The sequence below is a fragment of the Danio aesculapii genome, chromosome 5 (genome assembly GCF_903798145.1).
Source record: "Danio aesculapii chromosome 5, fDanAes4.1, whole genome shotgun sequence".
NCBI lineage: Eukaryota > Metazoa > Chordata > Actinopteri > Cypriniformes > Danionidae > Danio > Danio aesculapii.
Genome location: NC_079439.1, coordinates 31,977,880 through 31,992,846, shown reverse-complemented (window position 1 = coordinate 31,992,846; position 14,967 = coordinate 31,977,880). Strand labels below are relative to the sequence as shown.

The window sequence follows — 14,967 nt, the reverse complement described above, 5'->3', positions numbered from 1 at the left end:
TAAGTTTATTTCTTTTGTTGAACAAAGAAGCTATTTCGAAAAACTTGCGTTCATAATAGGAACAACAAATAGTTTGGAAGCCAATAATTACAGATTTTCAGCTCTCTTTATTACATTTTTGTGTTCAACAGAAGAAACTCAAACAGGTTTGGAAAAAGTGAAGAGAATAAACCACAACTTTAATTTTGGGGTAAAGCTTAAAGATCTTAAACATGATTCCTGCACCTCAGCCCATTTACAAAATACATTTCAACGAATATTTCATGCCAACACAGTCGTCAGTTATGTTGAATTAAAAACTGAATTTCAAAGTATCCAGTTCATACTAACCCTGACTGTTGTCTGACCGACCCGTCCTGACTGGAAGGCCTTGAGCATGTCCTGGAAGCCGCTGATGGCCTTGGGAATCTCGGCAGGGGTTGGAGGCACCAGCTCCACACGGGCGTAATACCAGAATGTGGCTAGCCGGGGCTTGGAGTAGCTGACTGCGGCTAAAGAAGGATCAATATACACGTTAATAACCGAGAAAAATACAGACTCCTATTCAAAACGAGAACATCACAAAGTCAACAAGAACAAAGTAACTCGACTGTTTGATTAGAATACATCCTCACACAATGACATTAGTCCATAGCTCTGAACTGACAGCTTTAGCATAACGCTGTGCGCAGACAGAATGGACACAGAATGGCACACTAAACATAATACTACAGAATAACTAACACAATTGTTTGCGTTTTCATTTGCACAAGCATATTACCACTTTAATTGTGTGTGTAATAATTGTAATGTTTCTCTGATCTCATGCGTAATATATTATACGCGGCCTAACGTTAATCTTACAGCAGCGGAAACCAGAAACACTCAACTCAAAACAGTAAATGTTCTCTACCTCATAACTAAAAAGCTAAATTTTCTTACCGCCGACAAGTGTTGGCACTTTAGCCACGAGTTTCTGCACCGCCTGGGCCATGATTTCTGCGACTGTGAAGGTTTTTTCGCCGCTTCTCTCCACAAACCGGGGGCCCTTCAATGAATGTCACCTCCAGCGAAGGACCCTTCAATCGAAGAGGCAAAATATATGCCTGACGGAAATTCCGAACATGCGTATAATTACATCTCTGTTGTCTAAATAAGAATGTTTATGTAGCAGTTATGTGGTAATGTGGAACAAAAAAAGTACTGTTTATGAAAACAATTTTGTGAATCCCAACTAAAAACTAAAATATATTAAATACGCATAAATAAGGAGGGCATTAAACGGCCGACTAAAAATGTTACTGCGAATACTACAGGGGATAAACGTAAACATAAATGTAAATAGATGTTTGTTGTTATATTTATTAAGATATAGTCGAAATGTATTCGTGACATAGTACCCCCCCCACCCACCCCAATTTTTTTTTGTAAAAATACTAAACCCCATGTCAGCAAAGTCAATAAGTTTTAGTCCAATATTACTAACAAGCATTTTTAGTAATATAATATACTCTCACCGGCCACTTTATTAGGTTCACAGGTCTTATTTCTCGTGAACGCAAATTTCTTATCAGCAACTCAATATGGCAGCAACTCAATGCTTTTAGGCATGTAGACATGGTCAAGACGATCTGCTGCAGTTCAAACTGAGCATCAGAATGGGGAAGAAAGGTGATTTAAGTGACTTTGAAGGTGGCATGGTTGTTGGTGCCAGACGGGCTGGTCTGAGTATTTCAGAAACTGCTGATCTACTGGGATTTTCACACACAAACATCTCTAGGGTTTACAGAGAATGGTCAGAAAAAGAGAAAATATCCAGTGAGTGACAGTTCTGTAGGCACAAATGCCTTGTTGATGCCAGAGGTCAGAGGAGAATTTTCAGACTGATTACAGCTCACAGTAACTCAATTAACCACTCGTTACAACCGAGGTATGCAGGAGAGCATCTCTGAACACACAACATGTCGAACCTTGAGGCGGATGGGCTACAGCAGCAGAAGACCACACCAGGTGCCACTCCTGTCAGCTAAGAACAGGAAACTGAGGCTACAATTCGCACAGGCTCACCAAAATTGGACAATAGAAGATTGGAACAACGTTGCCTGGCCTGATGGGTCTCGATTTCTGCTGCAACATCCGGATGGTAGGGTCAGAATTTGGCATCAACAACATGAAAGCATGAATCCATCCTGCCTTGTATCAACGTTTCAGGCTGGTGGTAGTGGTGTAATGGTGTGAGGGATATTTTCTTGGCACACTTTGGGCCCATTAGTACCCATTGAGCATTGCGTCAATGCCACAGCCTACCTGAGTAGTGTTGCTGACCAAGTCTATCCCTTTATGACCACAGTGTACCCATCTTCTGATGGCTACTTCCAGCAGGATAACACGCCATGCTATAAAGCGTGAATTATCTCAGACTGGTTCTTGAACATGACGAGTTCACTGGATTCAAATGGCCTCCATAGTCACCAGAACTCAATTCAATAGAGCACCTTTGGAATGTGATGGAAATCTGTAACAACTGCATGACGCTATTCTGTCAATATGGACTAAAATCTCTGAGGAATATTTCCAGTACCTTGTTGAATCTACGCCATGAAGGATTAAGGCAGTTCTGAAGGCAAATGGGGGTCCAACCCAGTACAAGTAAGGTGTATCTAATAAAGTGGCCAGTGAGTGTATTTTTGTGTATAGAAATAAATAATTGTAATATAATTCATGAAAGAGAATAAAAAGGCAAATTGACCTCGTTTTAATAATACTTTATTCAGGATGAAATGATACAGTGCTTAAATAGTTTCATAACTCACAAATGTCATAATCTGGCAAAAACAGTGAAAGTGAATACAACAGTAATATCAGAGATGAAAGATAATACTTCTCAGAGACACATAAATGAATGTCTTTATGCCATAGTCATACTGATTTAACTATTCAGACATACATATGCTCTCAGAATTGTGTGTGCTACCAAGATTTAGGCAATATTCAGGAAAAACTGCAAAGTGCAAAGTGTAGTATGGCTATAGGTCAGAGAAATTAGCCAACCAGTGGATCTCTGTTTATTCCTCATCCTCAGAGCACAGATCTAATGGTCATTATCAGGTTTGTTTTAATGCTCATCCCAAATGAAACTAAATGGACAAAGTCTGGCCATCAGTGTCAACACTGTTCACTCTTGCTGGTTCAGCAGCACTTGAAATACTTTCCTCCACCTGTAACAGTACATGAACAACTGTAATATAAATAAAGTGCATGTAATCGAATACATTGTTTGAGAGCGAATCTGCGGTACAAAGCTGCTTATGAATTAATAGATACTGCATACCTCAGAGATTGTTTCTAGTTTGTTCACTGTGACTGGCTTCCCATTCTGCTTTAGCCAATCATAACCTTTCTGATCAACAACTAATAAAGAAAGGGTTTCTCCTCCTCTCTTCACATGCATGATCACATCCTCCAAAGACTCTTTCTCCACATTTTGTCCGTTCACCTCCACCACCACATCCCCCTGAAGGAGACCTGAACTCTGTCCTGGACCAATGGTTGCTACCTAAACATGTAATACACATTACGATAATAAAAGGTTTGTTTGTTGCTCATGTTTACTAGAAATTATCCATGTGCCCATAGTGTGCAAGAATATGTTTTTGGGTTGTATTAGTTAATTTACGAACTGTAACTTAATGTTTATGTATTTCAGTGATTTCAACGACTAAATATTACACAGTCTACTATGAGGCCTGATTTTCCAGGCTTCTGTGAAGAATTACCACAGATGAGTGAGTCCAGAAGAAAGCTCCATTTCTATTCTGACTTTACATCTGAAGTTAGTATCGTGTAAGGGCTGATTTGCCAGTGAATGGACTTCATTGTACTCTACCTTGCTGATGAAGGTGCCAGGTTTCTGTTGGACGCAGCCCAAATGGAAGCCAAAACCAACCGAGCCCCTCTCCAGTATACACCGTCTAACATTAGGGTTGATCTGCACCTCCTCCTGAGGCTCAACAGGAGGCACTGCAGGGTTTGGCGTCACTGGGATTTCCTTTTTTACCTCAGGGATGGCAGATGGGACATCCACACAGAACAGCAAGGGAGAGAGACCCAACTGAAAAAGAGTTTGGGGTTTAACAAATGAAAAAAAAGGCATAAGAACAGGGAAGAACCTATGAACGAGTTGGTATTTTTATAATAATAATACATTTCTGGTGAATAGATCCTTTTGATTAACAAATCTTATAATGTGTGAGTCTTTATATAGGGGCATTTAATAAAAAACTAATGATCAGTGTAGTTTAGTATTTCTATAATTATTTAGATCAGCGGTGTCAAGATAAAAAATAATAATTAGTAAATTATAATATAGTATTTATTTTTAAGTTAATTATAGGTGGGGGGGGGGGGGTGATAGATATATTATTTTAATGAAAATATATTTAGGATGCAGAACTGAAATGGTAGTTTCATAACTAACTTTAGTTTAATAACCTTTCTTTATATATATATATATATATATATATATATATATATATATATATATATATATATATATATATATATATATATATATATATATACATATATATATATTAATATTATTTAATAGAAGAAATCTTAATATAGTTAAAATTATAATTTAAATATAATTATGACTTAAACATATAATTAGCATTTACATTAAATTATCATTTAAATAAAAATTGAATTCAGTGCCAATAACCTTCTTACTGCTCCTCATGCCTTTCCTGTCTCCACTCCACTGACGGTCCTATCTAATAAAGTTTAAAAATCTTGAAAATATAATAATAAAAATTTCAAAAAATGTCAAAGTGCTAATAATTGATATATAACCCCCCTATAATCGTATTTATTTCCTCACTTAGTATTCACCTTAGTGTAGAAGTCATGGCCCTGGGGTGTCATTGTGGTGAGGGTGACCTGCTGTCCACTTTGTCGGATATTGCTGACAACGTCTTCATGACTCAGTGAGTCTGTGGACTCTCCATTCACTTCAAGAATCATCTCACCTACTTTGACTCCTCCCAGTTCAGCAGGGCTGCCCTTATCCACCTCTCTCACCATGTGAACTGTATAAACCAAACATAAATATGTGGAGTACACATTGATATGCATGTCTGTATGAATATGTATGTGTCTGCCTACCGGTGCGTCCAGGTCCAGTCTTCTCCTGTCTAAGCAGAAAGCCATATCCATCGGGCCCCAACACTAGATGCAGTTTCTGGGGCCGATACGGCATGTTTTCTGCATCAGCCATAGCTGGGAGAATGGGCACTTTTCGGCGGGCATAACTTTTCTCAGTGTCACTGTCAATCACCAGCACTGTCATGTGACTGCTGCATTTTTTCACCTGGAAACATTGTCATGTCGGATGAAATGTACACTATCTAACATGTGTGACAACATTATACCTTTATCACAGAAAAGAGAAGCTTCTCTGACCAGATACTGGCCAGAGAGTCTACTAATAATATAATTACTGCTAGTTGATGTGGTTGCAAAAATACTTGTAGTCAAACACGTAGATTATATGAATTAAATATATACACTTACGGTGAAGTTTGGGGTCAGTATAATTTTTAAATGTTTTAAAATAAGCTTCTCCTGCTCACCAAGCCTGCATTTATTTAATCAAAAATACAGTACAAATGGTAAAACTGTGATGAAAAAAATGGTGAAATGTTATTACACTATACAATAACTGTTCAAAGGTAGTTTATCATTTAATTTATTCATTTATTTCAGTGATTTTAATGATAAGTTTTCAGCTTCCTAACTCCAGTCTTCAGAGTCACACGATCCTTCAGAAATCACTTTAATATTGAGTATTATAATTATAATAATAATAATAATAATAATAATTATTATTATTATTATTATTATTATTATTATTATTAATGGTAGTAGTAATTAAAGCAATAATGACTGGAGTAGTAATTTAATTTAAAATTACATACAATAAGAAAGCAGTTATTTAAAGTTTTTAATAAATATTTAACAATTTAACTTTTTTTACATTTAATAAATGCTGCCTTGATGAATAAAAAAAACTGACCCCAAACTTTTGACCGGTAATGTATATTAACTTCTCTTTATAAAATATAGAGTTATGGGACGTAAAACATACAAGCACCAATATGCTGTTCCGTAATATTTGGAATATTTTCATCATATTTGCAGCCATATTTCTGGACAGCCAAAAATGAATATATATATTTTTTTGCAGTTTATCTAAACTAAAGCAAGTTGTTGCTTACCATTTTGCTGATAGCAGAATGTGTGAGTTCAGAGGCCATGGCACCATCCATCCAGATTAAGTGGTCTCCTTTCCTCACTCCTGCCCTCTCGGCAGCACCTCCTTTCACTGGGCTCACTGCAAATTTCCCTTTCTCACCTACATGCCACAAACACATAAAAATACCTCATCTTTACTTCTCTTAAAAGGTTTAATTGGAATGTCAAGGATGCAGTAACACTATTTTGATGGTTCCCTTTAGACATTCTGCACTCTTAGATATAAAGGTCCCCAAAGGATTTTTCAGAACCAATGCCAAACAATGTTTGTTAATAAAAAAAAAAAGAGTATTTCATCAAAGAGATTGTGTAACATCTGATCAGTTTAAAGAACATTTTTTCCCTAAAAAGAATCTTTTAAACATACTTATCAGATAAAGAACATGAAAAAAAAAAAAAATCTTGGGCAGACAAAGCTTTCTATTCATCTCATAAATCTGGAAAGAGGAGATTAGTCTGCATCTTAATTAATAGAGGCCTGTGCTTTACATTTACTACTGTTCATAAAGACACCGAAGGTAGATATATTCTAGTAAATGGTAAAAATTGATGGTTTGAAGATTTCACTTATGAATGTCTGTGCCCCAAATGAAGATGATCCAAATTTTATCAAACAAATTTTTAAAACGATACTAACATAACCAAGGAATCCTTTTGTTGGGTGGGGATTTTAATTATCACAATATATGGACAGACATCCATCTCCAGGTTCCTGTTCCTAAAATGAGTAAGACGCTTATTGGACAACCTAAAGAAACAGGACTAGTGGATATAAGGAGACAAAAATTTCCCAGTATGAAGGATTTTACTTTCTTCTCCACTAGACACTCGTCATATTCTAGAATTGATTATTTATTAACCCCCAAATCAGATTTACATAGAATAACAGATATTAAAATCTTACCAATAACACTTTCCGATCATGCACCAATGATAATGTCATGGGATTTAGGACTTAGACCAAAATCTAAGCAGTGGAGACTTAACACATCCTTACTCAATGATACAGCATTTATTAAGTTCATAAAAAATGAACTACAATTCTATTTGGATACTAATTCCACCCCAGATATGTCACCATTAATATTATGGGATTGTAAAAGTGCTATACAAATAAAGGTGAATTGTGCAAAAGCTTATTTACGAGGACGTATTATTGCTTTTGCCAGTGTGAAAAAAATGAAAGAGAACATAGACAGTAACAATTAGAAAATACTATTAAAAAATAGAACAACAACATAAAGTAACTCCAACTCCATAATTATTGGCAGAAATAACTAAAACATGCAGAGAATTAAAAGCATTACTCTCTAAAATAATTGAAGGTTGACTTAGATTCACTAAACAAAAACACTATGAGTTTGGGAATAGCAAGCAGACTGTTGGCTCTCCACCTAAAGAAACAACAATCTACAAACATTGTAACAAACCTAAAGTCTAAGAATTCAATTCTTACAAAAATTTTCTGACTTCAATACATCATTGTATAAAATTAATGATACATGCTCAGATGATCAGGAAATTAAGCATTTTTTGGATAGTATACTTGCCACAAAAATCTTAAAAATAATAAAAGTCCCGGTCCAGACGGTTTCTCAAATTAATTCTATAATGCTTTTAAGAACACCATTACTCCATTATTAGTAAATGCTTACTACTCAGCCTTTGATACAGGTATTCTGGACCCATCCTGGAATTACGCAACAATAGTGGTCATTCATAAAGAAGGGAAAGGCCCAACACTCTGTCAGTCATATAGACCCATATCATTATTAAATGGAGATCTCCTTATATTGACCTCTATCCTATCTCAAAGACTAAACAAGATAATTTCTCATATTCTAAACCTAGATCAAGCTGGATTCATAAAGGGAGGTACTATAGGGACAACCCAGCTAGCAAAATTCACATGGCTCAAATCCGGCCCACACCAGACACTTAAATCCCGCCCACATATCACATGGAACGATGGCAATTGGGTGGTCTACTCCTGTTTACCAGATATGGGCCACAATTATGCCATAGCCATACCACATGGCAGCCAGAATTCAACCAAATGAACCAGAACTGACCCTATTCTGGGCCACAGTTTGCTTTTATTCTGGCCCAGATCTGGCACACACCACACACTTACCTCTGGCCCACATGCCGCATGGAATGATGGCCAAAGCCAAAGCAATACCACATATCAGCCACAATTCAACCAAATGAACTGGAACTGACTCTATTCTGGGCTACAGTTTGCTTTTATTCTGGCCCAGATCTGGTCTACACCTTGCACTTGCTGGGTGTGGCACAGTACAAAAATCCCAGCATGCATTGCGGTATGAATACATTATATATCTTATTGATGCTCCAGTTTTTATTATTTGCTTTTGATTCTGCTGTTTATGTTGACGTTGTTGATTTTGTCACTTTTAGTATCCTGTTTGTGATGTTTGTGAGTTTTGTTCATTTTGTTAATTGTCACCGTTGTTGAGGTTCCTTCATAATTCTGTGGCATGTGCAAGCATTATTACGTTAATTATAATAATGTATTAAACACTGGTTAATATCAGTGAATTATGTTATTTCATCACAGGTTGTGCCTCACTTCATTTTATTGTTTTTTTTGTTTTTTGGCTTGTTTGCTGTAATGAATAAACGTTTCAAGCAAAGTTCTTAAAAGTTACAGCAGCCCAAAAGAAAATTTATATTCAGAGGTTCAGGGCTATGAGCCCAACTAAAGCAAATGTTTTTCTCCATGATGGTGACTTTAGTCTATGTGGTCCACATATGTTTTAAGATAACTGGGCCACATTTGCCATATCTTCTCTGGGCCGCTTTAGGCTCACAACTACATTAGCCAGAGTTTACTGTGGCGAATATTTGCCAAAAGTGGCCCACATATGTTTTAAAATAACTGGGCCTCATTTGCCATATTTTCTCTGGGCCACTATAGACTCACAGCCGCAACAGCCAGAGCTTACTGTGCCTAATATTTGCCAAAAGTGGTCCACATATGTTTTAAGATAACTGGTCCACATTTGCATTTACACGTGTGAGCCACTTTAGGTTTAGACTCAGATTACCCTAAAATGACTAGGCCACATTTTTGCCAACTGTGGCCCACATTTGTCCTCTCCCAGTTGCCCCCCCCCCTTTTTTTTATTTAATTTATTTTTTATTAACTTATTTATTTTAATATATATTTGTATATATAACTTCAACACTATATATATATATATATATATATATATATATATATATATATATATATATATATATATATATATATGTATATATATATATATATATATATATATATATATATATATATATATATATATATATATATACACACACACACATATATATTGTTTTTAAAATAAAACTGTGCAAATGTCCCCCTTTTTTCTTTCTCCCTAATCTTTTAAGTATCCTTACTGACTATTTCTGATGTATCTCTGATTTTGTGTAGTGTTCTAATAAAAAAAAAAAAGAATCTTTTAAGGAATGAGAATTTTCCATGGTAGATAAAGGTTTTTCATGGAAGCATCAACACCAATTCAGAACCTTTATATTTAAGAACTTAATTTAATGAATTTAATTTATGAACTGGGGTTCACAAGTAACTCAACTACATGTCAACTAGGAGTCATTAGTGTAGGAGTAAAGAAGACTTTAGACTTCTTTTTTTGGTGGTCCCCAAACAGACATTCAAATGACTAAAGCCCCGATTATGGATTTAAGATGGACAATTATAATATGATTAACACTTTTCCCCACGTATTGTAAAGTCTGAAAAAAAAAAAAAAAAATATATATATATATATATATAAAATTCCAAATGCTTTTCTTTCTTCTGTTGAACAGTTTTTTTTTTTTTTTTTTTATTTACTGTTTGTAAAGTTTCCAAGCATATTTCACAATTTTACATTTACACAGTGCACATTGATGCACCTTCCCATAGGCCCTCGCTCATCAGAGAGTGATCAAGAATAAGTTTGAAGATGCACAAAAGATACTAATCAAAACATCAGTTAAGTGTCTCCCTATAATCAACTTGCGATAAGATAGATTAAAAACACACCTTAAAAGCAAGCGTAAACAGGGCTCAAGTGGTCTCACCTTCCACCGGCAGTATGTTGAATCCCATGCCATGTGCATCTTTCCTGATGTGGCAGAGACGAGGAGGCCTCCATCCTTCTCCACGGCTGGCTTTAGCCATCTCTCCAAGATCACGACCCTCAGACACCACCTGCTCATAGGCCTTTTCATCCAGCACCAGAAAACATATCTGTGATCCACTCACCTGTATCCAACGGGCCACCTAGATATAATAAAGCAGTCTGTTTCAAAACCTGACACATAAATATATGGTCATAGGTTGTGCATAAAAACCTACAGCAGGGGTCACCAACTTTATTTTCTTTGGGAGCTATACTTTTAACAAATAAAAGTGGCATGATTGAATATTTAAAATGGGTTTAATCTCTTAAATAATGTATCATACCTCTCAAATGATCAAAAATGCAAACTGTTACATCATAAACAACTTTGTATGCCTGCCCTTTAAACTTAGTGTGCTGTATTGTCAACACATAATTAAAGTTTATTAAACTTCAGACCAGGCAGCACGGTGGCACAGTGGGTAGCACAATTGCCTCACAGCAAGAAGATCGCTGGTTCGAGCCCCGGCTGAGTCAGCTGGCATTTCTGTGTGGAGTTTGCATGTTCTACCAGTGTTGGCGTGGGTTTCCTCCGAGTGCTCCGGTTTCCCCCAAAGACATGGGCTATAGGTGAATTGTGTTAGCTAAACTGTTCGTAGGGTATGTGTGTGAATGAGTGTGTATGGGTGTTTCCCAGTGTTGGGTTGCAGCTGGAAGGGCATCCTCTGCGTAAAACACATGCTGGATAAATTGGAGGTTCATTCCGCTGTGCGACTCCCGATTAATAAAGGGATTACGCCGAAAAGAAAATGAATGAATGAATAAACTTCAAACTTATATGTCATTTAAAGGTGACATATGCCCATTTTTATACAATGTGCAATGTGTTTATTTAAAAGTTTCAGCTCAAAATATTCCATATACAGTATAAATACATAAATATTTGTTTTTTTGTGTTATTTTAAATGCATATAAGCAGCTGCTTGCCAGAAGAGGGCAGAGTCTTGATATGACACTGGCACAATACTAATAATAAGCAAGAATGTCAGTAATGACCAGTGCCATATGCTGAAACCACAGTCAGACAAAGGTGGAGAGGAAGAGATTACCACTTCAATACTGTACCAGGATGTTTCTGAATGGTTATCGGAAACATTTGTGTAGTTGTTGTGGAGAAAAGTGGATTCTAGCGTGGCCTTTGAAAATATTCAGCTATTAGTTGGAGACCCCTGACTTAGTAACGATTTCCCACCTGCGTGTGCTCCATGTTTTCCACAAAGACCTCATTGACCTCCAGCAGACGGTCTCCATCTCTGAGGCCGCTCCTTGCCGCTGGGCCCGGTGAGTCCAGCAGGCGGATGATGTGACCCTGTCGATCTCTCTCCACACGCAGGTGGAAGCCAAAGGTTTCTCTTTCTTCCCTCCTCAGCACACACACACGGGGCGTGGGATTCGACACTTGCTCTGTCAGCGCAGATTACAGTCAAATGACACACTCTGCACTTTACGCTACACTGTCTATAAACTATGATAACACGTTTTAGCTAGCAGCATTTTGTTTGGTGTAGGCCTAATTTTTACTCTCGTATATATAAATACACAGACATCCAAAAAACATTAATAAGACCAATGAAATAAAAAAAAAAATATATAAACAATTAGGATTGGAAAGTTTACTGATATATTAATATACTATATAACTAATAATATAATAGTTAATCTAAAAAAGGTACTAAATATATCATATATATTTTAGAAATTCCTGGTACAAAACAAACTTCGGAATGCAGCTATGCAGTGTAAAAAGTTTGTGGCAAAAAGTCATGACAACAAATCTTTCTTTAACTTGTTTTAATAGGTTAATCAGGTTTCAACTAAATTTGTTTGTCTGTAAAAGTTATACAAAGTTTAACTTATTATTTTTAGTCAGTTTGATAGGTTGAGATGACTACACTCTCAGAAAAAAGAGAGTGGTACAAATAATGTTCCTTAAGGAACAGTTTTGTACCTTTGTAAAAGTTGTACCTTATATGGTACAGAAAAAACCTCTTATGATACTGTTCTGTACCTTTCATGATACAATTAAAATGGAGGTACACAATTGTTCTCATAAAAAAGGTAAGTGTTGGACAACTCCTTTATTACAATATCTATGAAAATAGTCATGACTGGAGAGGCAAAGTGATTTTATGAATAATTTCTATATTAAAACATGAATCATCATTTAAAAGCATATGTTTAAAGAAACTCATAAACATTAATTATTGAGTTCTACAATAAAAACAACTGGTGAAACAAAACTATAGGTATTGTAAATTAAACATTTAAGGCATTTTTAATAAACATTTGGTAAGCATAGATAAAGTTCCAATATTGATATCCGCACATTTTGCCGTTTGCTTTCCACCATGCACATGAGCTGGCAAAAGTCCTGCATATGCAAAGTGTTCTTGCACACATTTTACCATTGTAAAATCAGACATTGTGCATATCTTGTTATAATACTTTATTTTGATGGTCCATTCGAGTATTAGTAGACTGTCTGCTTAAAATCTGTTGACACTGCTCCTTCAACAGACGTTTAACTGACTATAAGACACTTTGTAAGTACATGTCAACTTACACTAACCCTAACCCCAACCTAACAGTCTACTTATAATCTAATGAGACTTAGTTGGCATCTAGATGCAATGTAACTTAAATTCAACAAACGGACCATCAAAATAAAGTGTAACCCAAAACTTTTACGTTATTACAAAGGTATTGTGTAAAGGTAAAGGTATTGAGAAGAATTTTTTTTTTTTTTATATTGCACTTGGGAGAATGTGTTTCTGTAAAATTTTTGTAAAAAGTGTTGTTTATCAAAAATAGATCTTTTGATTTATGTTAAAGTATTTTTATTCTTTATTGTAGAAAAGGTGCATTTACACAAAAAGAAACCTTTTTAAAAACATTGTTTAAAAATGTATTTGATGTTTTATATGTACTGAAAATAGATTGACACATTTTGGATATACAGTAGCAAAATGCCTTTAAATAGTTCTTATATGACACTGTTAAGTTACAAAGTGTCTTGTCACTGTAGTGGTACCTTCATGGATCAGATTTGTACCTCTGATGAAGGTACATTATTGTCTCTGCTGGTTTTAAAAACCAAAGGTACATTTTGGTTTCCCATGGTACAAATCATGTCCTTGAAGTTACAAACTGCAAACCTTTTTTTGGTACAACATTGTACCATTTTTTCTGAGAGTGTAGAAAAGTTATATTTTTATTCAACTAAAAAATTAAGCTAGCCAGAATGTTTTTACAGCATGGCATTTAAAAAATACAGTAATAAATAATATATATATATATATATATATTAAAAAAATATTTAATCACAAAATATCAGAAAAAACTGCAACAACAACAACAACAACAACAACAACAACAACATTAATAATAATAATAATAATGAATCGCACCCACCTGTATCATCTGCAGTAACCATGACTGGATTGTCTATTCCTTTCTTGGGATTGAAGGTAAACTTCCTCGGTGAACAGACGAACAGGTTAAGAGTTAGTTTTGCCCTCTGATAAGTTTAGTACCAGACAGCCAATGAGATCCAAAGTATTACCATAAACAACATCAATTCACAATCTGCACACTCCAATGAAGCCATAAGATCAGGTGTGTTAGTCCATGTGCTCGCTTATCAAAGCAGAAGGCACAAAGTCAAGAGCTGTGAAGGGTTATAAAAACAACATTACTTACTTCGTCAGCTCCATTGCATCCTGCAGCACTGCAACTGAAGTCATGAGGGAGAAAAAGGAACAAGCAACGGGACAAAACACACCTCACATTCCTGGACAAAAAGCTACATTTCTAGTACTGAGTCAAGATTAGTCATTTTGCTTTAAAGATTAAATATAACCTTGGGATTTCATGAAGAGATCTTGACTCAGAAAATGTAGCTGTAGCTTGTCTGCTCTGCCCTCCCTGTGTGCTTTAAAGAGAGAACAAAATACACAAAACATTGTTTGCTTCGGTTGATGGGCTTTGATAAAAAGACTTTAGTTAAATAGGCTTTAGATGTTTGCATTGTGGCCGTTAGTTATTGGCAATCAGCTAAGTGCTTTATTTTGTTGACAGTCTTTATTTTGGCAGGAACTGTTCATTTCAGATCCACAAATTATAGTACAAAACTTGGCCTTAAAGTTTATGCAAAAGGAGGTTGGGCTGAGCTGCTTTTTGTCTCATAAAGTCGTTAGTGGAAGATGTAGAGTAAATGTCAGGAACACTTTGAGCTAAAATGGATGCACTTCTCTCATGAGTTCCTTGCCCTGCTTTGCTTTTAGTGGTTAATCTGACTGTGTGCTCAAAAAAAAGAGGCAATCTGTTCCTGAGCTCTGCACAAAAAACCCACACACAGTCATACTGCACATCCGTACATCCCAACTTTACTGCATGGCATTGCAGTGAGTGTACTTATGTAACTGCTTATGCTTTAAAAAGACTATGAAGGAGAGAGAATCTG

General features: G+C 35.8%; 2 protein-coding genes across 2 annotated transcripts; both read right to left on the bottom strand.

The window, feature by feature from the left end:
• Positions 1 to 291: 291 nt before the first annotated feature.
• On the bottom strand, positions 292 to 1,073 carry atp5l (ATP synthase, H+ transporting, mitochondrial F0 complex, subunit g). Its single transcript, XM_056456939.1, has 2 exons — positions 922 to 1,073; positions 292 to 491 (listed from the first exon to the last, which is right to left on the bottom strand). Exons 1-2 carry the CDS (start codon positions 971 to 973, stop codon positions 307 to 309), a joined length of 237 nt encoding a protein of 78 aa, XP_056312914.1. The 5' UTR covers positions 974 to 1,073; the 3' UTR covers positions 292 to 306.
• A 1,656-nt stretch (positions 1,074 to 2,729) lies between these two features.
• nherf4b (NHERF family PDZ scaffold protein 4b) lies at positions 2,730 to 14,248 on the bottom strand. The gene is made up of 10 exons (XM_056456798.1): positions 14,205 to 14,248; positions 13,917 to 14,020; positions 11,698 to 11,909; positions 10,405 to 10,606; positions 6,258 to 6,394; positions 5,146 to 5,350; positions 4,873 to 5,069; positions 3,866 to 4,090; positions 3,311 to 3,535; positions 2,730 to 3,197 (listed from the first exon to the last, which is right to left on the bottom strand). Exons 1-10 carry the CDS (start codon positions 14,246 to 14,248, stop codon positions 3,117 to 3,119), a joined length of 1,632 nt encoding a protein of 543 aa, XP_056312773.1. The 3' UTR covers positions 2,730 to 3,116.
• Positions 14,249 to 14,967: the final 719 nt, after the last annotated feature.

What these genes read in the sequence shown, in the direction of transcription:
- atp5l (XM_056456939.1), bottom strand. Translation starts at nt 973, where the DNA reads ATGGCCCAGGCGGTGCAGAAACTCGTGGCTAAAGTGCCAACACTTGTC. An exon ending in AGTGCCAACACTTGTCGGCG is followed by an intron (nt 492 to 921) that starts GTAAGAAAATTT and finishes ATCCTTCTTTAG; the next exon opens with CCGCAGTCAGCTACTCCAAG.
- nherf4b (XM_056456798.1), bottom strand. Translation starts at nt 14,248, where the DNA reads ATGACTTCAGTTGCAGTGCTGCAGGATGCAATGGAGCTGACGAA. An exon ending in GATGCAATGGAGCTGACGAA is followed by an intron (nt 14,021 to 14,204) that starts GTAAGTAATGTT and finishes AACTTATCAGAG; the next exon opens with GGCAAAACTAACTCTTAACC. An exon ending in CTGGCACCTTCATCAGCAAG is followed by an intron (nt 3,536 to 3,865) that starts GTAGAGTACAAT and finishes TTACATGTTTAG; the next exon opens with GTAGCAACCATTGGTCCAGG.